We start from the raw sequence: 24,840 nt of genomic DNA on the forward strand, positions 1-24,840 counted from the left end.
AACGCAGTCCACACACAAAGGTGATGCCGGAATAGGTGGGGCGCACGCCGTATATCAGGATTGTAGCCAGGATACCTGAGGCATGTCACTGTGCGTAGACCCCCTAACCTTCACGGGCACTTTTATTTCATGCCCCCTTCCCCAACACACATAATTCAGGCGTAGGGGAGCTGAGGCTTTATTCTGCGGAAAGCCAGGTGTCACGCACAGGGCCTCGAGGGGAGGCAGGAGGACGGCGCGGGCGTAGGGGCTGGCACGAGGCTGAAGAGTGCTCGACGACCCACTGGGGGCGAGGGCTGTGGGCCAGCCTGCAGGGAGCTGAGTGCGGCCAGGCGCTGCTCTCGGGACACGTCTCCGCGCAGGTCCAAGAGGGCAGAGACGTGATCTTCGCTAGGGGGCACCACGGAGGTGAGTCAGCCCCGCCCCGCCCCCCCAAGTCCCTCCTCCCTTTCTGCCCCATCCCTCTCCCCCACCCAGTCTTCGCACCTCACATCGGGAAATTGTTGCCGCAGGCCTGCCACCTCGAGGCCAAGCAGCATGGGGTCGCGGAGATTCAGCAGCTCCCGCAGGGCGAGCAGCACCGGCGCGCACTGAACGCTCTCCTCCAGGCCCTGAGCACGTGGGGATAGGTCTCTCGCCGGCCCTCGGCCCCCACCCAACCACTGAGATTCCCGCCTATCTGCTCGCCCAACGAGCTCTCACCAAACCGAGGAAAAGCTCTTGAAGCTGGGCGGCATCGTGCCTTAGGCGCTCGGCCGCCTGGGTCCGCTCCTCGGCGCCGCGGCACACTAGGCGGCCCTGCATCAGCGCGCGTAGGTACTGCAGCACCACAGTACGCTCCACCTCGGCCAGCAGCAGCTGCGGGGAGAGCGATCAAATGCGTCCAGGATGGCTTTTTCATGGGCGCTTTCCCGCTCCCCAGCCTTTCCCCCCAAACTCACCTGGACCGCGGGATTCCGCACGCGCCAGAAGTCCCGGCAGAAGCGCGCCGTCCGCTCACACACATCGTCCAGCAGCTCCGAGCTCGACAGCCACCGACGCGAGGGCAGAGCCTCGAACAGGGGCTAGAGGAGGGGGGACAAAGACGGGGCTAGAGGGACGATCCAGACCCGGCATTCCCCGCAGAGACCCCCATACATACGCTATATCTCCTCCTGCCACCCCCATCCCCACCTGAAGCCTCACCTGGAGCTCCACTAGCAGCGCCTCCAACACCAGGCGGCAGATCCTCCTCTGCAACTCGTCCAGCGCTGCCTCCACCGGAGCCAGGGCCCCTGAAGCCTCCCCGTTGGGCTGCAGGACGGACACGGAGGAGCTGGACCGACCAAAAGTACAGCTTCAGGACCAAGGCCAAGGCCCACACGGCCCTCGGTTGTCTAGCCACTCCAGCGCCACCTAGTGGCGCAAGTGTGTGGCGGGAGGGGGCAAGAAAGGCGGCTCCCGGCACTTCTGAAGGCCTGGGTCGTCGACTGAGGCTGGGAGTGGTGGGCTCAGCGAGCTAGAAGGGACACAGCCTAGCCGGACCTGCCTCTAATTCGCAGTGTGACCTTGAGCAAATCATATCTTTTGGTTTCTGTTTCTATAAGGGGAGAGAGTTAATCACTGGCAAGAGGGAGTAAAAATCATCATTAACTTGTTTGTCCTCTCTGCCCCCATTCCAAAGAACATAAGACCCAAAAGGAAGGGAATTTTTGTTGTTGTTGTTTTGTGAAGATCAGCCCTGAGCTAACATCCACGCTAATCCTCCTCTTTTTGCTGAGGAAGACCAGCTCTGAGCTAACATCTATCGCCAATCCTCCTCCTTTTTTTTTCCCCAAAGCCCCAGTAGATAGTTGTATATCATAGTTGCACATCCTTCTAGTTGCTGTATGTGGGACGTGGCCTCAGCGTGGCTGGAGAAGCGGTGCGTCGTTGCGCACCCGGGATCCGAACCCGGGCTGCCAGTAGCCGAGCACTCGCACTTAACCGCTAAGCCACGGGGCCAGCCCAGGAATTTTTTTTCTTTGTTCACAGCTGTAACCCCAGACATTACCTGGCACAGAGTAGGGCATTGGTAAGTATTGTTGAATGAATGAATAATGACTATGTGCCAGGCACTGTGGTAAGTACTTCACACTTGTTATATCATGTGATTCTCAGAACATCCCCTTATTACCCGTACAATACTTATGAGAAAAGCAAGATTCAGAGAGATTAGGTAACTCGCTCAAGGTCACCCAGATAGTAATTAGTAGAACTAGGATTGGACCCCCAGGGCTACATGAGTCCAAAATTCCTAATGGCCTAATGTGGGCTGAGTCCATACCTAATAGGTGTTCAGTTAGGGGTTAGTGAAGGTGGGGTTCAGTGGGGGCCTCCTGGTACCTGAGTGCTGATTGGTGGTTGAGGGTGGCCAGTAGGTAGGGTACATAGTGAGGGGCCATTGCTTCCCCCCTGAGGTGGTCTCGCGAGAATCGGATCAGAGCATCACTGAAGCTGCAAAGGGCAGAGGTGGCTCCTGTACCTGCTGTCACTGTGGTGCTCCCACAACCCCAGTCTCTGCTACTCCAGCCCCACCTCCAAGATACCCAAGGCCCTGTTTTGGAGGATCCATTTCCCACTGGTGTGCCTTATTCACTCGCAGCCCCTTTGAGCTGCCCCAGGAGTAGGGCCAGGGGTTAGGAGTAGGTCAGTGCCATGGCAGACCTCCTCAGAAATGTGCCCAGTTCTGACAGTGCCATGCCATGCACCCGCTGCTGCAGCGACTCACTGACCAGGCTCGTTACACGAATGTTCTCTTCCAGGATCTACAGGCAGGGATGGGCAGCCATCAGCAGAGTCTTAACCCTGCCCTCCTCCCCTTCCTTAAGGGGGCTGCCCACCTGCCTCACCACTTCCCACCCACCTGCAGCACAATGGCCGGCATTGGTGAGTGGTAGAAGCCAGACGTGTCTGTGTCAGGCTCTTGCTCTCGGCTCCACTCGGCTACCTCCCCATCCAGTGCTTTCTGCAGCCACTGGGCCACACTTGCCTAGGGGAAGGAGCAAGGGGCAGCAGGATGTAGCAGGACACTGATACTGCTAGAGACAGGTAGACATGTGACTCAACAGATACAGGCCCACAGCTGGTGGCAAAGCTTCTTTGGACCTGGCCCCAACTACTCACCTGGACTTTGGCCACAAATGTTGCCTCTAGATGTTCTATGTTCTCTGCGGTCAGGAGGGGTTCCAGCTGAGACACGTCAGCCTCAGGCCCCAACTCCAGGCACTCCAAGCTCCCCATCATTTCTGGCCTAGAGATGGATAGCCCAGTGTCATGCTGAACCCCCAGCCTCTGACCCACCCACTTCCCATTGCCCCAAGGGCACTGACCCCAGGTACACATGCAGTGCCCAATGCAGCAAGGTGAAGGCATCAGCAGCTCCCAGCTCAGGCCCTTCCAGGAGTTGCTGCAGGCAGTGGCGCAGGCCGCTGTGCAGGGTGTGGGCCCAGAGCTGGACCACCTTGTAGTGTGGTGGGCAGCAGGGTGCTACTAGTGCCTCAGCTGTGGCCAACTCGGCTGGTAGAGCCACCCGCAGAGCTTCCAGCCACCCTTCTAGGGCCCCAGGCCCAGGCAACAGTGTTCCAAAGTGGATCCGCTCCAGGCCTTCCTGTAGTGCCTGCAGACAGCGCTGCCGCCAGTCCCGAGGAGCCTGTTCCAGGGAGGTTGTATGCCCAGCATCCACCTCTGCCACGCGCACAGCAGCCACTAGCAGGGCTGGGTCCTCCCGTGCCAGCTGCCCCGCAGCCCCTGCAGCTGCCTCCACAGCCTGGCCCAATGCCTCAGCTAGATGGCCCAGCCCCTCGAAGACTGGCAGTTCCAGGCCCCCGAGAGGTGCCCAGGTCTCCTCTCGCAGCTGCTCCAGCTCCCGAAGGCTCACATATGCCTCCAAGAGCCGCTGGGCACTGATCAGGGTCTGTGTGTGGGCCACTGCAGCCGGCACTAAGGATGGAGGAAAGAAGACAGCACTGGGTCTCAGCCTTCTCACCTGTGTAATGGGTACAGCAGCAGATGCTGAGGCCCTGGGGCTGCGGTGATGTCTAAAATATTTAATAACCGGGGCCGGCCCCGTGGTGTAGCGGTTAAGTGCACGCACTCCGCTGCTGGCGGCCCAGGTTCGGATCCCGGGCGCGCACCGATGCACCACTTGTCAGGCCATGCTGTGGCGATGTCCCATATAAAGTGGAGGAAGACAAGCACGGATGTTAGCTCAGGGCCGGTCTTCCTCAGCAAAAAGAGGAGGATTGGCATGGATGTTAGCTCAGGGCTGATCTTCCTCACAAAAAATAAATAAATAAATAAATAAAATATTTAATAACTGGTACAGTAGAGCATTGGCCAATCTGAAAGGAGCCAGGGAAGGTCCTAGCAGCCTGGTGGGCCTGGTGTAAACCCTTGAGCTGATGGAACGTGAGGAAGTCAGGGATCCTGGAGGGAAGACAGGGAGGAACTGGGGGACCATGCTAGTGGCTATTCACCCACTCTTTTAGGGATATTTCAACATATTAACAATGAGGGTGTCCAGAGCTGCTTGACTGGGTGTCAGTCCTGACTCAGACATCCCATGCTTGGGAACCCCAGAATGAGCTGACTTGCACCCTGCTTCATATGCCATTTGAAGCCTAAGTTACTCTCTGGGAGGTCTGTGGTGTGTCCCTCCATGCAGTCTCTCACTAGTGCCCCCGCCCCTTGATTAGTGATGGGCATTTGTTGACTAAGTGTTGGAAGGCTGAGGCCCAGTGCCCCTGCACACTCACCTGCCTGCAGCCGGGGCAGCAGCTGAGACAGGGCCTGCAGTTGCTTGTGCTGGGCAACCCGCTCTCGCAGCGGCTCTAGGGTCTGTGTTGCCTCTGCCATGCCCCGGAGCAACCCGCGGGCCTGGCCCAGGGCCTCATGGACTCCCTGCACGGCCTCAAGGGCCCGAGCCAGCTGCCACACCCCAGTCTTCACGCCCTCCAGGTATGACTGCACCACCGACTGTGAGAGAGAGGCAGCCAGTGATGTCTGGCCAGCCCTGCAGCCCACCCCCAGCACTCCTGCCCCCTGCCTGCTGCCCACCTTGATGCGTGCTTCCAGGGAGCAGGTACGCTGCACCTCACGGCTGCGATATTGGCCCAGCCTGGCCAGCTGCTCCGGCCGGTAGAAGATGCCCGAAGCCCACTTGAGTGCTGCGCCTCGGGCCAGCCGCTCCGCCCTCTCCTGCTCCGGCCACTCAGGCCCTGGGCAGGAAGAGCCTGGGCAGCCACGTCAGTTGGGCAGGGCCTGCAGGAAGTGGCCGCCGAACCTGCTCCCCTTCCTACTCCTCAGCCTGTCCCCCAGGGCAGTCACTCCTCTCACTGCCCTATAGAGCTCCAGCCAGACCTGGCAGGGAGGACCCAATCCCACCATTCCCATCTTTCTTGCCACCGTCCCTCCCTCAGCCCACCCAGAGGGTTCATACCAGGGGGAAGAGCCGGCTGCATTTCGTCCTTGGCTGCTGAGTCCATGGCAGGCCCTGGAGGAGCCGGAGCTGAGGTAGGAATGGGGGTGAGGGTCTGGGTTAGAGCAGGCAGAGTAGATCCTCCTTTGAGCTGCAGCCTCCCTCTAGGCCCCTCTGAGAAGGAGGAGAGAGGTCCTTGCCCAGCCCCCTCAGGAAATGAGAGGGAGGTGGGTGTGATGGGGAAGCACCTGAGAAGCCCTTGCCTGCTGGGTTTCTCAGTTTTGCCCCAGCAGGTGCCAAGTGAGGCAGGGTAGGCACAGGCCTCTGCTGGACCCCGTTCCTGCTCTGCGTTAAAGAGGACAGCTTGGTTTGGAACTCACCAGGCTTGACCAGTTCTCTCTCCTCCGCAAACAGCCTTGGCCTTGAGGATGGCCCTCTCCCCCGGCCCTCACAGCAGAGCTGGACACTCCCTCCACTGGCTCACGAGGCCTGGGTGGCTGTGGCCCACACCTCGGCATGCAGCAGAATTCTTCTCCCCAAGGAAGCCTCTGTCCCACCTCCCTGCCCAGGAGCCCCCTCCTCCTTCCAAGGCCCCTCCCTCCCCAAGGCCACATGCAGAAAGGAAGGAAGCTGAGTCTCTGGTGCTTTATTCCCAACAGGAAAGAACATCTGCACTGTGAGATGGGGCGGGGAGGGCTGGGCACCACTTCCTTGGGGGGAGGGGGGTGTACGCCCTGTGATCATTGAGTCTTGACCAGCCTACCCAGGATCTCTTCATGCTCGGGACATGGACATGAACTCGATGGCCCCAACCTGGGGTGGAGAGTGGGGTGTGCCAATATGGATGCAGACAACAACATCACAGAATGAAAACCATGTGGAAGGACCCCTCAGAGGAGGGTGTGTGCCTCTGTAGAGGAGAGACCGCAGGCTGTTGTGAAGAAGGTGTGTGGTGGGTGATGGCAGGAGAGGGTGGAAGGGCTATGAAAGCTGTGTTTATCTTGAGAGTTAAAGGGGGCCATGGAAGGGACTAAAAGGTAGTCATAATGCAGTGGACTCTGGTGCACACCCAAATCCATCCTCAGGACAAAGACACTAGTTCCCCTAGCCGCCAGGAGTGTAGGCTGCTGAGGTCTCACAGCTGAGTGTCCTGGTCAATGTTAGGGCACAAAGGCCCATTACCCTTGCCTGAACGTGGAATGCCTTGGAAGGGCCACCCCAGTTTCAGAGCTCCTAGTAGGATGAGCTGAGCCCTCTATTATAACTGCATCACAGTTTAATTCCCCTCTCTGCCCAATTCTGTTTGTCTTACTCCCTTACAAGTGTGGATCCTCAATAAACTTTCTGCAGCCAAATCCCTGTCTCAAAGTCTGTTTCCCAAAGAACCTGACCTAAAATAAACAATAATAAATAATTACAATGTTAAAAATAACAAAATGATACTAGCAAACACATAATCCTTCCACACCAGGAACTGCTCTAAGTGCTTTATATATATTTACATATAGGTAAACATGTTTGCATTGGCTGAAAAGTAGTTATAATTCCATGGCTTCTCAGCACTGAATTATGGAGACAAGAGAAAGATGAGGCTGGGACAGGGAAGGGGGGTGGGGATGGAGACAAGTGGATAAGCTAGATGTAGTTAGTGCTTGCTGTTGGCAGGAAATGAGAGACAGGAATAGGGTGCCCCAAGAAGGCGGGGCAGCCTCTAGGAGCAGGTTTGGAGAAACACATTGGGTTCATCAGGCAGCATGGTCTCCTCTCCCAAGATGGGGGATGGGGCAGAGTTAGTGGAGTTGGGGCAAGTTGGCCAGCCAGTAAGTTTCCAGTGGCTCCCCCTTCTCTACTGCCAGGGCTGCCCACCGACTTCCTCCCTCGGCACCATATCCTGTTTCCCGGGCGCGTCGGTTGTTTTCGTCCTCTTTGGCGGTTGGACATTTGCTGATGGTCCCCGAAGTTTTCGGCCCTGACGGCAGAGAGGAATTGCGCCGGGTTCCCTGGGAGGGCGCGGGGCGGAAGCGGAATCAGCGACGCTGGCGCTGGCGGCCGGGTGGCCAGGAACGGAAGCGGAAGTGGCGGGGGCGCCGGCCTGGCCTGGCCTGGCTGAGGGGAGGCGGCGGGCAGGCGCGATGGCGGAGGCCGGGCCACAGGCGCCGCCGCCTCCGGGTACCCCAAGCCGGCATGAGAAGAGCTTGGGACTTCTCACCACCAAGTTCGTGTCGCTTCTGCAGGAGGCCAAGGACGGCGTGCTTGACCTCAAGCTGGTGCGGCCCGGACTAAGGGGCGACAGGGAGGATGGTGGACCAGGCCTGTGGCTGGTAGCGGGAACCCCCCGGGGCGGCCCCGCTGAGCCCCAGAGAGTAGGCCGCCATCTGTGTGCTTTCTCACAGGAGGGAGGCCGGGAGCTGTTTCATTCATTCGGCCGAGGTTATTGGGCGTCAGCTGTGTCAGGCTCGGGGCTGCAGGTGCTGGTCCTCGTGGCCCTCCCCGGCTGCTGTGGGGAGAACAGCATCAGAACATCAGTTTAGGCTGTGCCAGGCCACTTCCCGCGCCGCGGTCCTGAGCTGCTGTAGTGCCTGGGAGGAGGGTTGGGGCCCAGGCCACCCTCTTTCCTGACCACTCCAGACCAAGTCTCAAGGTAGCTGGGAGTACACCTGAGAGTGCGGCTCAGCGTCCTCCACTCCGTTTTGTCTGCCAGGCAGCTGACACCCTAGCTGTGCGCCAGAAGCGGCGGATTTACGACATTACCAACGTGCTGGAAGGGATCGGATTGATCGAGAAAAAATCCAAGAATAGCATCCAGTGGAAGTGAGTGGGGACACCTGGGAGGGCGATGGGATCTCCTACCCGGAAGTGTCAGGGGTGTGGGGTGGAGGGTACAGGAGAGAGTAGGGGCCATGGGACCCAGAGTTCCTGGCAGCCCCTCTCAGCCCCGTTCCCTGGGCTCAGAGGCGTGGGGCCTGGCTGCAATACCCGAGAGATTGCGGACAAGCTGATTGAGCTCAAGGCAGAGATCGAGGAGCTGCAGCAGCGGGAGCAAGAACTGGACCAGCACAAGGTGTGGGTGCAGCAGAGCATCCGGAACGTCACAGAGGACGTGCAGAACAGCTGATATCCTCCTGGCAGTCCCTGCTCCCAGGGAGTGGGCGAGGGGCCCTCTAGTCCAGCTGGGTTTGCTTTCTGGTACCCTAGGCCCTATTACTCTTGGGAGGATGGTCCTGCAGCTCCTGGCCAGCTCCCAGCCTGGGGCTGCCTCCTCGGAGCCCCTCCCTTACCCGTCTTGGCCTGTGATCCCTCCCCATGTAGACCCCAAGGGCCAGGACTTTCTTTGAGGGCTTGTATGTCAGACCTTTGCTAAAGAGCTGGGTCTTCTCTGTGTCTGCCATCTGTCACCATAGGCAGGGCATCAGCCATTCTCCTTAACCCCCACACCTTGGCCTACGTGACTCACGAGGACATCTGCAGATGCTTTGCTGGTGAGCAGAGCCTGGGTAGGGGGAGATGGGGGAGGGCATGGGCTGAGCCACAGCTCTGAGCAGTGGCCTCAGTGCCCAAGGAGAGTTCTGTCTCTTAAGAGGGCTCCTGGGGCCTGCCAAAGAGGAACCAGGCAGGGTAAGTCCTGGGTTTGAGGGTCACTGGGACCCTGTGGAGGCCAACCATACTGAGAGGGTACAAGAATCCTGGGCTGGATCCCAGGTCAGCCACCATCTGCACTGTCCCCGAGTATGGCTTCTCAGGCGTGACAGGCATAAGGGGGAGAGTGTGTGTGCGTGCTTGTATGCAGGGGGCAAAGGTGCCCATTTCCAACCTGTAGTTAGTTGCATTGTGAATACAGGAACTGTTCCTTCTCCATCTTGCATCCCCCAGATTGGTCCTGGGGAAGGGATGTTGGCCTTGGCCTGAACACCTACACCTAGGGAGCAGCAGCCCCATCAATTGAGAAGTGAGATGCCCAAGGCCAGCGATCTTTGAAACTAGTGTTTGCCTCATGTTTGAAACTAGATTTACTGGTTACTGATCCCTGGGCTCTTGGGAGGAGAAAAGGTTTAGTTCTCTGCTTCAGCCACTGTGGAGTATGGGTAAGGCCTACTGTCCACCCCCTCAGAGACCATGATCCTTGTTCCAAGGGATAGGCACCCCCATTCCCAGCTCAGATTGAGCCCATAGGCCCTGACCTATTCTCCTTGTCATTCTAGGAGACACCCTCCTGGCCATCCGGGCCCCATCAGGCACCAGCCTGGAGGTGCCCATCCCAGAGGTGGGTGCTCAGCCCAGGCAGGCGGGGTTGATTGAGGGCGGGTGCTGGCTGTGGAACCCGATAAGTCCCGGGTGGGGCAGGTAGGGGGGTGCCTGGGGTTTGGGGTTATCTAGGAGGACGGGCAGCCTGGGGTGGGAGAGGATACTGTGGCCCTGGCCCCAGGTCAGGCAGGAGCCAAGCCTGCTTCCATTTCCACCTGTCCCCCACCTCCAGGGCCTCAATGGGCAGAAGAAGTACCAGATTCACCTGAAGAGTGTGAGTGGCCCCATTGAGGTGCTGCTGGTGAACAAGGAGGCATGGAGCTCACCACCCGTGGCAGTGCCTGTGCCACCACCCGAAGATCTGCTCCAGAGCCCACCTGCTGTCTCTACCCCTTCGCCTCTGCCCAAGCCTGCCCTGGCCCAGCCCCAGGATGCCTCACGCCCAAGCAGTCCCCAGGTGACCACCCCTAATCCTGTCCCCGGCAGCATGGAAGCCCCAGGGGTGGCCAGTCCAGCTGCTGAGATCACAGGTGAGGCACGACGGGCAGCTGGTTATAGGGTGATCTCTGGGGCCCAAGAGGCAATACTTCTGTGTTGTGGAATGCCATACTCAGAGTTGGAAAAGACCCTGGGGGGGTTGTCCCTTTCCTGGCCCCTAACTGGCTTCCCCTATGGCATCCGATGAGCCCTTTTTAACAGAGAATCTCTGACTGTGTGAAAGGGCCTTAGTGGTGGCAGTTTTCCCCCGGATCCACCTGTGTCTCACTTGCCCTGGCAGCCCCTCTTGAAATGTGGTCACAGCAGCCAAGTGGTCCATGAGTCTCTCTCCTGCAGGCCTCATGCCCCTGTCTCCTTCAGTGACTCATTTCCAGGTTACTTCTTCAGAGGTGGCTGGCAGTGCCTTGGGCCTGGGAACCAGGAATGTAGTCATCCTGGCTGTGGGTTCTAGGATGCCCAGCTTCAATATCCCACTTCCTGCCCTCAAGTGACTGGGTTCGGGGGATGTGGTTGCAGTGAGTGGTGGCCCTGGAACCGATAGCAAGGACAGTGGTGAGCTCAGCTCACTCCCGCTGGGCCCGACAGCACTGGACACCCGGCCGCTGCAGTCCTCTGCCCTGCTGGACAGCAGCAGCAGCAGCAGCAGCAGCAATAGCAGTTCATCCGGACCCAACCCTTCTACCTCCTTTGAGCCCATCAAGGCAGACCCCACAGGCGGTGAGTACTTGTTCCCTGGAAGCAGGGAGAACCCAGCCTCTGCCAGTCGTAGGTCAGAAACAGAATTGGAACCCAGCTGTCCTGTCTTCTCAGCCCAAGGGCCAGCCCCCTGCCATCAACCCCTGCCTTGAGACCAGAGCTCTGCCAGCCAGAGTGAGGAGCCTCGCCTCCATCTTGGGTGCTGATGCCTCTTTGCCCCCCTTCCTGGGCTGACAGAACTCACTGGCCCTCTCTCAAGCTCTGCCTGCCACCCCTTCGACTCAGGTCTCAAGAAGCCATAAGTACTCTCTTGGGGAAGGGGCTGTGGTATGGCCCTCAGGCTCCAAAGGTGGGCAGCGCCTTCCCAGGAGAGGTGATGTCATCTGCCTCGTGTTTCCTCTCCATTCTGCAACTTGAGTGTTTGCTTCTTCCAGGACTTGTTCCTCTCAGCCCATAAACGCTGCTAAGTCTCTCCGCAGTCAGTGACACTTCGTTCTTTGTGTCCCCCTCTCTCATCTGCCCTGTCTCCTTTCTGGACTCTTTGAAAAAGTCATCTTCACTCCACTGCACTCCATATCTTGGTCTCCTAGTCACCCTCCAGGTTGCAGCAGTCAGGACCCCTGCACCCCCTGCCCCCCCCCCCCGTACCAGTGCTGCTCTTTTTTTTTTTTTTAATAATTTTATTTATTTATCTTTTTTCCCCCAAAGCCCCAGTAGATAGTTGTATGTCATAGCTGCATTTCCTTCTAGTTGCTGTATGTGGGACACGGCCTCAGCATGGCTGGAGAAGCAGTGCATTGGTGCGCGCCCAGGATCCGAACCCGGGCTGCCAGCAGCAGAGCGCGTGCACTTAACCGCTAAGCCACGGGGCCGGCCCCCAGTGCTGTTCTTGATAAGTTTCCCAGCCCTGACTGCCAGCTCCAACAGGTTTCTAGGTTGATTTGCTCTGTGCTGTCTTTCTCCATGTTGATGCTTTTCTTTTCCTTTGGCATTAATGATGCCAGCTCCTGGCTCTTCTCTCTCACTGGCTTCTCCTTGTGATCTCTCCTTGGCGCTCCCTTAATCATGGGCACTTCCCAGGTTTCTGTCCCATTCCATACCTGTGGAGGGCCCCAGTTCTGGGTAGTTGAATCCCCAACCTCTGTCTTGCTTAGGTCTTTTGCCTGAACTCCACACCCCTGTGTCCACGTGCCTTCCTCTGCACATCCAGTGGGCACTTCATTCCCACATGTCCTCAACTGGAACTTGCTTTCCCACCTCTGTGTATACCCTACCATTGGCCCTAGTCACCCAGGCTTGACACCTGGCTGTCACTCCAGTTCCATCTCCTTCTCCCTTCTTCTCTTTCTGTTCCCTACCCCACAGCTAAGTAAGTTCTGTCCCAGATATCTGCCATCAGTGGCCTCATGTAGCATCAACACTCAGGATCACTGCCGGCCACCTCTATCCTAAATTCTTTCTTCCTTTGTGAGGAAGATCAGCCCTGAGCTAACATCCATGCCAATCCTCCTCTTTTTGCTGAGGAAGCCTGGCCCTGGGCTAACATCTGTTCCCATCTTCCTCCACTATGTGGGATGCCGCCACAGCATGGCCTGACAAGTGGTGCATTGGTGCGCGCCCAGGATCCGAACCCGGGCTGCCAGCAGCGGAGCACGCGCACTTAACCGCTACGCCACGGGGCGGGCCCCAATCCTAAATTCTTTAGCACCCTCCTCTTTACCCTAGCTGACAAGGATCTATCTGAAACACAGCCCGACTGTGGCATCTCTGTGTTTACAAAAGTACTTTTAACAGCTCCCTAAGGCCTCCTGGATAAAACCAGAGCCCCTAAACCTGGCACATGAAGTTCCTTGTGAGCCAGCCCCAGAAATCCTCTCCAGTTTGTTTTTCCTGTGCTTCCCAAGTGTGACCTCCCTGTCAGACCTTTGCAGCAGAGTTGTCACCTTGTAGCATAGACCTTATTGAAGTGTCTGCCTCCTCCTCTGCCAGGTGACCTGGCCTGGGGTGTGGTCTCTGAGCCTGACATTGAGCAGGTGCTCAGCAAGGGCGGGGAAGTACGGGGCATCCTCTATGAGACATGGTATGCCCGCTGGGAGCAGTCTGCTGCCCTTTTGAGTTAGAAGGGCTGTGCCAGTCACCTGCAATGGGCCTTTGGTACCCTGGGCTCAACACTAAGGAATTTGGACCTAGCAGGGGAGACTGACAGACAATGCCAGCTTGGCCTGGGGCAGGGCCTCATCTCAGCTCCTTGGAGCCCCAGGGTGGGTGGTATAGGATCTGAGGAAAGCAGAGGCTAGAGTGGGAGCAGACTGGATCTCTGTGTCCTTGAACATGGCTTTCTTATTTTTTAGTTCTGGAACTCCCCAAAGAGCTGTCAGAAATCTTCGATCCCACACGAGGTAGGGCTGCATTCCTCCTGGGGCTGAGGTAAGGGGCACAGCTCATTGGTCTCACAGCTGTTTTCTTGCCCTTCTGAGGACTTTATGTTGTGCTTGGTACCTGGGCAGAGAGTAAAGTTTCTGATGGGTGGGTGGGTTGGGTGTCTCCTTCATGGGCTTTCCTCCCTTCCCCAGAGTGTATGAGCTCGGAGCTGCTGGAGGAGCTGATGTCCTCAGAAGGTGGGTGGCCCAGGAAGGTGGGGGATGGGTGTGGGCAGGGGGTTGGGTGGCAGCTGGGTTGTGCCTTGGCCCTGGGCCTCAGCCTGGTGCTCTCTGCAGTGTTTGCCCCCCTCCTCCGCCTTTCTCCGCCCCCTGGAGACCACGATTACATCTACAACCTGGACGAGAGTGAAGGTGTCTGTGACCTCTTTGATGTGCCTGTTCTCAACCTCTGACTGACAGGGATGTGCCCTGTGTGGCTGGGACACAGACTGTCTGACCTAGGGGCTGCCTGGGGAACTCCCCCCACCCCACCCCTACACAGCTTGTGAACCACAGCCTTCCCTCAGTGCACAGTTCTGGCCACAACTCCCACTCCTGCACTGGCACCTGTATTGTGCTGGGAGAGCAGTGTAAAAGGGCTCAGCCCCCTCCACCGTGGAGCCAAAGTGTTTGCCTTTCCTTTTCTGGGGCCTTCCCCCACCTTGTGCCATCCCCGAGCCCTCCCAGAGCCCAGGCTCAGCTGCCACCCAGTGGCACAGAACTGAAGACCCGCCATCACCCTATCGGTCAGCTTGTCCAGCCCCTCCCCCTTCCAGGAGGGAAGCTGGGGTGGAGCTGGACACTTGCCAGCACCACCCCTAGCCTCCTTCACGTCTCTTCACCCCCTAACCCTACAGCTCCTCCTGGGCCTCTCCATGTGCCCCCCTTGTGTGGGGCCCTCAGCCCTGAGAACGTGTAGGTGTGGGGGTGCTGACAGGAAGGAACAGAGGTCTCTAGCTAGGAATCTGGGTGGGTGAATGCCTGAGGATTGGCCCAACCTCCCGCTGTCCCATAGCCCCCTGTCTTGTTTATTCATTTACCGTCATTTAGAGCCATTTGCAGAGACTTAGAAAGATTTGCAGTAACGAATGGATTCCTATATAAAGATTATTTTTATACTTTTTGCAGCAAAAGGAAATTGTAATATTTGTACAGTGTCCAAGTGAATAAAGACCGTGCCTAAGGCTATCTCTGATCTGGTTCTTTCGGGGCCCCTCTCTGGGACTGTGCTGGATTGGTGGTGGGACTGGTGGGTCACCTTGCTGGAACGGGAGGTGTGGTGTGGTGGCGCCGGCAGTCTGCCCTCCCCGCCCCCACCTGCCGCACCTTGGGGTGGGGCGGGGCCGCCTCTTGGGGGCGGGGCGGGGCAGGGCAGGAGCCGTCCTACCCTACTACTCCCGGGACTCCAACCCGGAACTAACCTCGGTTCCCTTGGGAAGGCCGCGGCGCCTGGCCAGGAGTGGGAGACTGGGCCGTGAGTGCGGGCCACGGGGGCCAGGCCGCGGACAGAGGGACGCCCTCCTCGTCCCCAGGGACCCCGGGCCAGGTGCGCCCTCGGCAGGAGATTGCATGGTCTGAAAAGTGCAGGGGCCCCTGCCCCGGCTCGGCCATGGCTCCCCCGCGAAACGTGGTGAAGATCGCCGTCCAGATGCGTGACGCCATCCCGCAGCTCATCCAGCTGGACCAGGTCACCTGGCCCGTCCCGCCTCCATCCACCCCACCGCCCCCCTCTGCGTCGCCCCCTTCTCCTCGTAACAGCCCACCCCACCCCTCCCCCAGGATCCTTCTCAACTCCTCCCTATTCTCGGCCCCATGAGTGATCTCTCCACTTGCAGGCAAAGCCCCTGGCCGCTGTGCTGAAGGAGGTGTGCAACGCGTGAGTGCCGGCCTGCCAGCCTAGGGGGTGGGGGAAAAGCAGGAGGGAGGGGGCACCCCCTACCTGCCTCACTGAGCCTCCACTGTCCCCAGGTGGAGCCTGGCTCACTCTGAGCGCTATGCCCTGCAGTTTGCTGATGGGCACAGGAGATATATCACTGAGAATGTGAGTCCCCTCTCTCCCTCGGCCCCCACATTCCACTCTATGACCCCTTCCAACCTTGCCCTGATTTCTTAGTCTCATCCCACTGACTGGAATGTGATCTTTTACTGACTCCCAGATCTTCCCTCATTGACAACCCCAATTAACCAATCCTCAGAGCCCTTCTTGACTTCTCTCCCTTTTCTGCTGTCTTCTCCAGAACCGCGCAGAGATCAAGAATGGCAGCATCCTGTGCCTCAGCACTGCCCCAGTAATGCCCCACCCCCCGCCCCCACCCTCATTCCCTACCCCTCTGCTATGCCTCCTTTCTGCCAGCCTGCGCCTCTGCCCCAGGTCTGGAGGTCCCAGCAACATCCCCGCAGAGCTCCACCTAATGGACACTCGAGTCCCCACACCTCCAATTCCCACTTCTTACCTCTGCCCAGCCTACTCACCTCTGCTCCTGCCCCCACCCCTGCCAGGACCTTGAGGCTGAGTGGCTGTTGGGTGGGCTGCAGAGTGGGAGTCGTGAAGGGCGCCGAGAATCCCTGCAACACCTCGTCCTGCTGGTCCCAGACATAACCTTTGCCCGGGAGGTCATCAGCCGTGATGGGCTTCAGAGACTAGGCACCATCATTGAAGACGGGGACGAGTGAGCACGGGGCTGTGGTGGACATGGTGGGGCTGGGGGTCCTGATCTGGCCCTGCTCAGCCCCAGATGTCCCCCCAGCCTAGGGGAGGTGCTGGCCCTCGCACTGAGGGCCTTCTTGGAGCTCATGGAGCACGGCGTGGTGTCCTGGGAGACACTCAGCATCCCCTTTGTTAGGAAGGTGGGTGGGCTTTTCTAGGGGCAGCAGGTGGGGGCAGTGGGGTGGTGTCAGGGTCTGGCCTTCCATGGTGGTGAGGTGGTGACAACCCCTACTCCTCTTAAAGGTGGTAAGCTATGTGAACATGAACCTGATGGATGCATCTGTGCAGCCCCTGGCCCTCCGGCTGCTGGAGAGTGTGACCTTGAGCAGCCCTGTGCTGGGCCAGCTGGTCAAGAGTGAGGTGCCACTGGATAGGCTGCTGGTGCACCTACAGGTGTAAGTGTCTGAGGATGGGGTACAGAGGAGGGGAGCAGAGCCAGACCCTGGATGGATGGATACCCCTCTTCTTCCCCCAGGATGAACCAGCAGCTGCAAACCAAGGCCATGGCACTGCTGACAGCTCTCCTGCAGGGGGCCAGCCCTCCTGAACGTAAGGTGAGTGTCCATCTAGTGGCTGGATGGGGGGCAGGAGCTGGTGGGCACTATGCTCCACCCTGGGCCTACAGGGTAAGCACTCATGGTGGGGCTAAATCATCTAAGTTCCCTTCCCACCCACCTCAGCACATGCTTGACTACCTGTGGCAGAGAAACCTTCGCCAGTTCATCTACAAGGTAGAAAAGACTGGGCCAGGCAGACCCCTCCCCACCCCTCCTCTCTCAGTGAGCCTAAGCTCACACTATGGACTGGGTGTCCTCCAGAACATCATCCACAGTGCAGCGCCACTGGGCGATGAGATGGCTCATCACCTATATGTACTGCAGTCCCTTACACTGGGGCTGCTGGAGCCACGCATGCGGATGCCACTGGACCCCTATAGCCAGGTGGGTGCCTTTGGGGTGCACAGGCTGGGGGCAGCTGGCGCTTGGCCTTCGATCTACAATCTTGAATCCCCCAAATAATGACCCCCAGGAGCAGCGGGAGCAGCTGCAGGCCCTGCGTCAGGCTGCCTTTGAGCAGGAGGGGGAGTCCCTGGGTGCTGGGCTGAGTGCTGACCGCCGCCGATCCCTCTGTGCCCGCGAATTCCGCAAACTGGGCTTCTCCGTGAGTGACTCCTACCCAGCTCCCCACCCCTGCCTCAGTCCTGGGCTGCTGCTGTTACAGAGGGCTGGGGCCCTTTCTGAGCTGCCTGTCCCCCTTCCCCCAGAACAGCAACCCTGGGCAGGACCTGGAGCGTGTGCCCCCCGGCCTGCTGGCCCTGGACAACATGCTCTACTTCTCCAGACACGCACCCAGTGCCTACAGCAGGGTCAGTGATGGGGTGGGGTGAGGTACAGCAGGATGCCTGTCTAGGCAGGGTCCCCATGGGCTTAGCCGTGACTCATGCCCCATTCTCTGCTCCCACCACTACAGTTTGTGTTGGAGAACAGCAGCCGTGAGGACAAGCATGAGTGCCCCTTTGCCCGGAGCAGCATCCAACTGACCGTGCTGCTGTGTGAGCTGCTCCGAGTTGGGGAGCCCTGTGAGTGGGACTGGGTACAGTGTGTCTGGGAACGGGGGACGGAAGGGCAGAGAGGGCCAGGGGCTGCATACACCTTCTCCCTGAGCCCCTCCTGCCCCCCCGCTCCAGGCTCCGAAACAGCCCAGGACTTTTCGCCCATGTTCTTCGGCCAAGATGAGAGCTTCCATGAGCTCTTCTGTGTGAGCATCCAGCTGCTGAATAAGACCTGGAAGGAGATGCGGGCCACACAGGAGGACTTTGACAAGGTCAGGGGGGTGGTGTGGGAACAGGGAGATCTGGGCCAGGGCAGGGGGCTGTTCTGGATAGGGGCCCAGAGCTCAGACCATGAGCTGAGTTGGGGTGGCCCCAGGTCATGCAAGTGGTGCGGGAGCAGCTGGCCCGCACGCTGGCCCTGAAGCCCAGCTCCCTGGAGCTCTTCCGAACCAAGGTGAATGCGCTCACCTACGGGGAGGTGCTGCGGTTGCGGCAGACTGAGCGGCTGCATCAAGAGGGCACGCTGGCCCCTCCCATACTGTGAGTTGGTGGAGATGGGTCCCAGTCCTAGCCCCCACCTCCCCTGCTGCCCCATGGGCCTTGCTCCAGGTCCTTCCTGGTCAGTGAGTCCCCTCCCCCCACCCAGGGAGCTGCGGGAGAAGCTGAAGCCAGAGCTCATGGGCCTGATCCGCCAGCAGCGTTTGCTCCGCCTGTGTGAGGGGACACTCTTCCGCAAGATCAGCAGCCGGAGGCGCCAGGGTCATTGAGTGGACAGAGAGGGGCAGAGAGTGGCTGGGTTGGGGTCAGGGCTCCTCTCATCACTCCTTTCCTCTTCCCCTTTCTGCCCACAGACAAGCTGTGGTTCTGCTGCCTGTCCCCCAACCACAAGGTGCTGCAGTATGGGGACGTGGAGGAGGGTGCCAGCCCACCTGCCCCAGAGACTCTGCCTGAGCAGCGTAAGGAGGGCAGGGGCAGGGGTCAGACACCTGCTCTCCTCAGACCGCCCCATTCCCCTGGACCACCTGGGGCCCCAGTGGTCAGCCCAACCTTCTTTCTGCAGTCCCTGTGGCCGACATCAGGGCACTACTGACAGGCAAGGACTGCCCCCATGTCCGGGAGAAGGGCTCCGGGAAGCAGAACAAGGTGAGCGCAGTGGGGGCCAGGGGCTCCTTCCTGCCTGCCCCTGCCCTGCTGCCTGCTCAGTGTTCCCGGCTCCCTTGCTTCCCCAGGACCTCTATGAGTTAGCTTTCTCAGTCAGCTACGACCGTGAGGAGGAGGAGGCATACCTCAACTTCATTGCCCCCTCCAAATGGCAGGTGAGTGTCTGGGCAGGCTGAGCCAATTTGGGCAGACGGGCAGGGAAAGAGACGGGCAGGCACTCATGCACCTGGCCCCATCCCCAGTTCGACCTGTGGACAGATGGGCTGAGTGCCCTGCTGGGCAGTCCCATGGGCAGTGAGCAGACACGGCTGGACCTGGAGCAGCTGCTGACCATGGAAACCAAGCTGCGGTTGTTGGAGCTGGAGAATGTGCCCATCCCTGAGCAGCCACCCCCCATCCCCCCACCCCCCACCAACTTCAACTTCTGCTATGACTGCAGCATCGCTGAACCTTGACAGTGAGGTTGGCCAAGGGCCACGGCTGCTGCCACGCTGGTGGCCACAAAGGATGGAGAAGGTCAGACATCCTGATCAGCAGAGCCTGCAGTAGAAATAAAGTCTGCTTGGGTTTTCGGTACGTGTTGAGCCAGTTCTGAACCTTGTGGGCCAAGCCTGCCTTCAAACTTAGCTGGGGCATCAGAGCAGGGCCACCCCTTGGGGCTGCAAATCTGGGCATCTACAATTGAAGGGCTGTATTCTGAAGGAGGGTGGTGATAGGCTGGCCCCGTTGCCCTTCCTCAAGATGAATCCTCGGCCTCCCTCAGTGCTGGGCCTACAGAGAGGGATGGCTTGTGGTCTGGGGGCACCAGCCAAGGGACGGTTGGGGCTGCCAGCCAGTTAAGGGAGAACTGGCAGGGCAGGAGGTATTGCCCAAAGTGGATGCCTTCCTGGGCAGCATTAACAGGGGCCTAATCTGGGAGCCATGTTTCCAGAGGGCTCCTGACAGTCTGAGTTCATTCCTCAACCCTGCCTGGCCCTGCCCTATGTCCTTTGTGGGACTTAGAGGCCCTCTGGTGAGAGGCTTGAAGGGAGAGATGTGAAGCTGGGCCTGCTTTGTGCTGAAGGGAAATTCCATATTCCAAAAGATGTCCCCAGGCTGGTGGGAGGCTATGGTCTGATTCTGACAGGAGGGAATTCAGTGCAGAAAGCCCTGCATTTTTATTAAAAACCAACGCAGTAGCATGGGTGGGGTGGGGGCCACACACAGGCCAGAGCCCCCGGGGGCAGAAGCGGCTAGGTGTTGGGCCCAGCTGGAGGTCAGGCTCAGAGCCTATGGTCATGGACCCCAAGCCTCTGAGGCAGAGGAGCACACCAGCCCACAGGACCCACAGGGCAGGCTGAAAGCTGCCACCACCCTCTGATCTCCATGCCTCTTACTACCTCTCTTTGCCAACGCCTCCTCCAATATCTTTTTTAACAGTGTTAGCCATCAACATGTTACCTTGAAAACTGATGGAAATGGTACTTCCTTTGGAGAATGTGTGGAGAATGTGCTGAGGGAACAATTATTCTCCCTTCCCCCAGCTATGCTTCTAACTTGGGCATCTCGGCCCCACTTTCTGCATTCAGAGACTTTCCACCATACTTGGAATAGTCTGCTATTGAGTTCAAGGTGGAAGTGGGGGAGTGGGGATCCCAGATGCAGCTAAGCCTCCTGATACTGTCAGTTCTTTCTTCTCAATGTCTCCAGTCCCTTGCCCAGGCCGTCATCATCTTGGGAAGAACCTCTTGACTTCCCCCCTCCTCTTGCCCCTCCAATCCTCTCAATACCAGCTACCCCAACTGTTTTCTCAAATGTGAAGCTGACCTGATTACACACTCACGCACACCACCCCCATCCCATATTCTTCAATGTCTCCCTATTGTCCATAAGATAATGGTCACGGTACCATGATTGAGCAGAGTTGAGATGGGCTGCAGACAAGTTGCAGTTTCGCCTTTCCAACAGAGTGTCTGTGGCTTGCAGGGTTCTCAGTGCTTAGTCCAAGCTGGCATACTCTCTGCACCCCGTCGGGGCCTGGACCTCCCCACACCCCCTTTAGCACCAGCTCTGGCCTGCCCATGTGCATCTCCTCAGTCCCTTCTGTCTGCCCTCCTCCCTCTTTTCTGCTTGTTTTTCACAGCCTTGGTCCTTGACCTCCCAGGCTAAGTGCATTGCTCTGCTGGGCTGCCAGTCCCAAGTGCTTGTTTCTCTATTTGTGCACACCCGGCACACTGGACTATCCCTGCCTGTTGGCTAGTTTGCTTCCCCAACTGGCCTGGGGTCTGGAAGAGCTTTGTCACCTCTGACTCCCCACATAAAGCACAGTGCCTGTGGGCACCCAGGCAGCCTGGCTAGCTACTAGAACTGAAGAACAGAAAGACAGACAAAGTGTGGGTGGACACATGGAGGGCCAGATGGACAGACTGTTTCTCAGAGCTGCTGTTGAGAAGTTACCTGCACTGTTTAGGAGGTTGGACAAGATGGCCTCTAATGACCCTTCCTACCCAGAGATGCCATCCTCTTTCTTGTCCCTTTTTTTTTCTGAAGACAGCCTCCTTGACTCAGGCATCCTTAATGAGCGTGCTCCTGGGGTCTGGCTGGGACAAGTGCACACAGATGTGCCTTTGCTGCAGGACATGCCCTGGGGCTTGTGTTGGGGAAAGACCTCCCACCATGTGGGGAAGAAGCTAGGACCTACTTGGGGGTGCCTGTGGGGTTTTGGGCCAAGTGTGAGGAAGAAGTTGTCTATGTCCCTCTGGTGTTTCCTCCAAATTGTCCCTGGGCTGGGCTGGGCTGGGCTGCTTCAGCTGAGATGGGGAGGGGAGAGGCCCTTTAGTCTGAGAACTTCAGACAAGGAGGTAAAAGGTGGAATTTTTTCTTTTTAATATTCCTTTTTTTTTTTTTCTTTTTTTTTTTTTGTGAGAAAGATCAGCCCTGAGCTAACATCCATGCTAATCCTCCTCTTTTTGCTGAGGAAGACTGGCTCTGAGCTAACATCTATTGCCAATCCTCCTCCTTTTTTTTTTCCCCCAAACCCCCAGTAGATAGTTGTATGTCATAGTTGCACATCCTTCTAGTTGCTGTACGTGGGACGCGGCCTCAGCATGGCTGGAGCAGCAGTGTGTCGGTGTGCGCCCGGGATCCGAACCCAGGCCGCTAGTAGCGGAGCGCGCACACTTAACCCACTTAACCGCTAAGCCATGGGGCCGGCCCAAGAGGTGGAATTTTTAATCTGGTTTGGGTTTACAAGTTTGTGGCTTGACTGCTAAAGCTCAGTGCTGGTAGGGGGCTGGGAGAACTCCTGCAGGGAACAAGGTGGGGCACGGGCCTTAGGTGTGAGAAGTGGGCAGGGCAAGAGGCACAGGGTCTGCTCCTCCCTAGCACCAGAACCAGACCATCTGTGGGCCTGGCCCCCTGACGCAGGCCTGGCCAGGAGAGCAGAAGCTAGCATTTCCAGGGGACTGTGGCAGCGACATGTAGCTAGAAAGAGGCTCCTGCTGGGCGGTGGGGCAGACTATGGCAAGAAGCCCCTAGGCTGCCCTGGATTAGTAGCCCCCTAGTCCTAGAAAAAGAGTTTATAGCTTGGGGAAGGGGCTTTGGGGTATGTAGCAGAGAGCGGCAGGAGGCACTGAGTCAAACTCCAGGTCAAGAGGCCAGGGCTGGGGACTCTGGAGGTGATGGAGGCTGAGCCACAGGCCTCTGCAGGGAAGCCACTAAATGAGTGCCTGACCTGGCATGAGGCCCCAGCCCAGTCCCTGCACTGTGGCATTATTGGACACACTCACTGCTCTGTGAGCTGGAAAGGTTGAAGTGCTGCAGCCTCAGCAAGGAGCCGGCTGCCTGGGCCCAGCCCTTGTCACTGAGGAGGCTGCCGTGACTCAGCACTAAGCGCTCCAGGCTGGGGCAGCCCCTGCCACAGCCACCAAGCCCTTGTCTGTGAGTGCTGGCAAAAGGCTCAGTGACAACTGCTTCAGCTGGGGGCACTGGAGTCCCTGCAAGGATGGGTGGGGGGTGTAGTATGGCACTGGAGCCCAGGGTCTGGGGTCCTTCCAGGTTCCCCAGCCCCCAGCCAGAGGAGTAGCCATAGGCAGCAGAAGCCAATGAGAAAGGAACTTTTCCCAAGCAAAAAGTGGGTTGGCCCAGGGCCTTTGGCTCCAGCCCAGGGCCCTCAGCCTATCCCCACCCCCAACCCCACACCTTGGCCAAACTGGCATCAGTCAGCTTGTGGCAAGCTATGAGGCCCAACTCCTGCGGGGCCTGCGGCATGAAGGGGCCCTGTGGCTGGAGAGAAGGGTCCTTGTGGCCCAAGGCCTGATGCTCCAGCTCTCAGTGTAGCTCGGGAAGAAGCCCTTACTTCTCAGGTTTCTCCTGAGTTTGGCCCTCAAATGCTCCTAGAGAGAGACTCAGGAGGTGCAGAAGGGCAGCTGAGCCCAGGGACCACCCCACCCTCAAGGGTCCTGCACTTGGGGCCCCTGTGCAGGCTCCCTACTTGGTTCCCCCAGCCCCTGAAGCCACCAGTCACGGAACAACTTGCACCAGGCCAGGCGCAGGACTGAGGTGGGGGAGGTAGGTGCAGATGGCCCGCAGGTCCAGTTGGTGAGGGCCACACAGGAGAATAAGGCTAGCACCCTGAGGCTTGTGCCCAGTGCTGAGATCAGGGAGAGCACTGAGGCATCCCAGGAGGGAAGTGGAGATGGGAGAGAGCAACGGAGAGATGGCTTGTGCCCATGTCACCAGGCTTAGCAGGCGTCAGTAGCAAGGTTCTGCCCAAGGTTCCAGCCTCACAAGCAATACGGAGCTACCAGGGGGTCCATGGAGGGAAGCAACATGGCCCCTGTGCTGGTGAAAGATCAGCATGGACAGGGTGAGCTGTGGGGGTGGGACACCAGAAGTTTGCTGGAAGACAGAGGCCTAGATTGGCTGCGGCTGGAAAGATGCTGGTGGAAATTTCTAAGGTATCTGCCCTGCCTATGCTCCCAGCCTCTGCTGAAGGGGTGGGCTAAGGCAGCCCTTGGACCACAGCTTATTGGACCAGCAGTGGACATCCAACCCTAGCTGAGCCAATTAGATATGCTCCCTCTAGAATTTGAAGCAGAACTGTGAGGTCATGGTGAGCACAGGGCTGCCACCTGCCAGAAGCAGTCAGGGTGAGAGGAGCAGGAACTAAGGGCAGAGTAGAGGAAGCTGGTTTGCAGAGAGATGCAGAGACACAAGAATGCTCCAGAGGGAACAGCTAAGAGATACGTAGTGGTAAAGGGAAGATGGAGGGGCAGGGGAAGAGAGGCGCTTGTGGGGAAAAGGTTGAGAGACAGTTTTCAGGCTGGGAACACTTTCCCACCTGAAGTCACATTAACAGTTTCATGGAATAATCCACTAAAGAGGGAGAGACTGAGGTTGCCAAGAAGGGACTCCACCCAGGGGGACAGGCTGACCCCTACTGAAGGAACTGGCTTCAGCCAAGAAATGACCCTGCTGCTCCCACATCACATTACCTCCCACAGGCCCTGCCCAAGCACCCTCTTCTGTGTAACCTCAATGCTCCTTCCCCGCAGGGCTTGGTTCTGCCACTCCCTTTCACCAGCCTCCCTGCCTCTAGAACATCTGCTCTCAGGGCCCCTCCCCAGACTGCAGTGGTCACAGAGCGCTTGGCATGTGAGATGTGTGCCACCTTGTGGGCTGGGCCAACCTGGTCTCTTGGACCTGGACCTCCATCTACTTGGGCCCACAGTGGGGGCTGCGGGGAAAGTGCTGGCAGCAGCACTGTCTGTCTAGGCTCCCTTCCCCTTCCAGACTGTGTGTCCCAAGGTCAGTTCTAACTACTATTCCTTGGACACACACACCAGGCAGTTCCTCCCTGGTGCCACATGCCCAGTTCTCACAGCCCCCGGCCCTGGTGAGGAAGGAAGGGGATGGTACGCTCACCTTGAGTGAGGAGCAGTAGACCAGGCTGAGGGAGGACAGTGGGGGTCGAGCTCCGCGTCCCAAGCCCAGGGCCTGGACCAATTCCCGCCTGCTCACCAGGCAGCACTTGGCCAGGTCGAGGCTCTGCAGTTCTCACAGGCCCCCTAGGGCTGTGCATCCCACATCTGTCAGCTGCTGCAGCTTCCTTGGGCTCAGGTGCTGCAGGTGCCACAGGCCACGGCTC

General features: G+C 58.5%; 3 protein-coding genes across 9 annotated transcripts; 2 read left to right on the top strand and 1 right to left on the bottom strand.

The window, feature by feature from the left end:
* Nucleotides 1-106: 106 nt before the first annotated feature.
* EXOC3L1 (exocyst complex component 3 like 1) lies at nucleotides 107-5,951 on the bottom strand. Of its 5 annotated transcripts, none has more exons than XM_058527995.1 (14): nucleotides 5,818-5,951; nucleotides 5,459-5,527; nucleotides 5,077-5,237; nucleotides 4,776-4,995; nucleotides 3,351-3,960; nucleotides 3,145-3,271; nucleotides 2,885-3,010; nucleotides 2,686-2,786; nucleotides 2,365-2,475; nucleotides 1,186-1,315; nucleotides 942-1,064; nucleotides 703-858; nucleotides 487-611; nucleotides 107-390 (listed from the first exon to the last, which is right to left on the bottom strand). In XM_058527995.1, exons 2-14 carry the CDS (start codon nucleotides 5,502-5,504, stop codon nucleotides 201-203), a joined length of 2,226 nt encoding a protein of 741 aa, XP_058383978.1. In that variant the 5' UTR covers nucleotides 5,505-5,527; nucleotides 5,818-5,951; the 3' UTR covers nucleotides 107-200. The 5 variants fall into 5 exon arrangements, with proteins under 5 accessions (XP_058383978.1, XP_058383977.1, XP_058383979.1 ...); XM_058527994.1 differs by having other exon boundaries at nucleotides 5,077-5,252; XM_058527996.1 differs by lacking the exon at nucleotides 2,365-2,475 and having other exon boundaries at nucleotides 5,077-5,252.
* Nucleotides 5,952-7,539: 1,588 nt separating this feature from the next.
* E2F4 (E2F transcription factor 4) lies at nucleotides 7,540-14,481 on the top strand. Of its 3 annotated transcripts, none has more exons than XM_058528014.1 (10): nucleotides 7,540-7,704; nucleotides 8,139-8,248; nucleotides 8,390-8,551; nucleotides 8,873-8,916; nucleotides 9,637-9,698; nucleotides 9,912-10,209; nucleotides 10,763-10,894; nucleotides 13,225-13,272; nucleotides 13,447-13,491; nucleotides 13,591-14,481. In XM_058528014.1, exons 1-10 carry the CDS (start codon nucleotides 7,570-7,572, stop codon nucleotides 13,704-13,706), a joined length of 1,152 nt encoding a protein of 383 aa, XP_058383997.1. In that variant the 5' UTR covers nucleotides 7,540-7,569; the 3' UTR covers nucleotides 13,707-14,481. The 3 variants fall into 3 exon arrangements, with proteins under 3 accessions (XP_058383997.1, XP_058383998.1, XP_058383996.1); XM_058528013.1 differs by having other exon boundaries at nucleotides 7,541-7,704; nucleotides 10,694-10,894; XM_058528015.1 differs by lacking the exon at nucleotides 10,763-10,894.
* Nucleotides 14,482-14,701: 220 nt separating this feature from the next.
* ELMO3 (engulfment and cell motility 3) lies at nucleotides 14,702-20,450 on the top strand. The gene is made up of 20 exons (XM_058528016.1): nucleotides 14,702-14,980; nucleotides 15,129-15,169; nucleotides 15,262-15,334; nucleotides 15,531-15,581; nucleotides 15,793-15,962; nucleotides 16,041-16,140; nucleotides 16,244-16,395; nucleotides 16,476-16,554; nucleotides 16,681-16,731; nucleotides 16,819-16,941; nucleotides 17,030-17,161; nucleotides 17,265-17,366; nucleotides 17,471-17,579; nucleotides 17,688-17,824; nucleotides 17,929-18,092; nucleotides 18,199-18,311; nucleotides 18,404-18,508; nucleotides 18,613-18,695; nucleotides 18,782-18,868; nucleotides 18,956-20,450. Exons 1-20 carry the CDS (start codon nucleotides 14,903-14,905, stop codon nucleotides 19,166-19,168), a joined length of 2,163 nt encoding a protein of 720 aa, XP_058383999.1. The 5' UTR covers nucleotides 14,702-14,902; the 3' UTR covers nucleotides 19,169-20,450.
* The last annotated feature ends 4,390 nt before the right edge of the window (nucleotides 20,451-24,840 follow it).

Source organism: Diceros bicornis, chromosome 32, assembly GCF_020826845.1.
Source record: "Diceros bicornis minor isolate mBicDic1 chromosome 32, mDicBic1.mat.cur, whole genome shotgun sequence".
Taxonomy (NCBI): Eukaryota; Metazoa; Chordata; class Mammalia; order Perissodactyla; family Rhinocerotidae; genus Diceros; species Diceros bicornis.

Coding starts and splice junctions, on each gene's coding strand:
- ELMO3 (XM_058528016.1), top strand. CDS start 14,903: ATGGCTCCCCCGCGAAACGTGGTGAAGATCGCCGTCCAGATGCGTGAC. Junction 17,162..17,264: donor TCCGCAAACTGGGCTTCTCC/GTGAGTGACTCC, acceptor CCCTTCCCCCAG/AACAGCAACCCTGGGCAGGA. Junction 18,312..18,403: donor CAGCAGCCGGAGGCGCCAGG/GTCATTGAGTGG, acceptor TTCTGCCCACAG/ACAAGCTGTGGTTCTGCTGC.
- EXOC3L1 (XM_058527992.1), bottom strand. CDS start 5,504: ATGGACTCAGCAGCCAAGGACGAAATGCAGCCGGCTCTTCCCCCTG. Junction 5,253..5,458: donor GCAGCCGGCTCTTCCCCCTG/GTATGAACCCTC, acceptor GTGGCTGCCCAG/GCTCTTCCTGCCCAGGGCCT. Junction 3,961..4,775: donor GCTGCCCCGGCTGCAGGCAG/GTGAGTGTGCAG, acceptor CTCCATCCTTAG/TGCCGGCTGCAGTGGCCCAC.
- E2F4 (XM_058528013.1), top strand. CDS start 7,570: ATGGCGGAGGCCGGGCCACAGGCGCCGCCGCCTCCGGGTACCCCAAGC. Junction 9,699..9,911: donor TGGAGGTGCCCATCCCAGAG/GTGGGTGCTCAG, acceptor CCCCACCTCCAG/GGCCTCAATGGGCAGAAGAA. Junction 13,273..13,446: donor AATCTTCGATCCCACACGAG/GTAGGGCTGCAT, acceptor TCCCTTCCCCAG/AGTGTATGAGCTCGGAGCTG.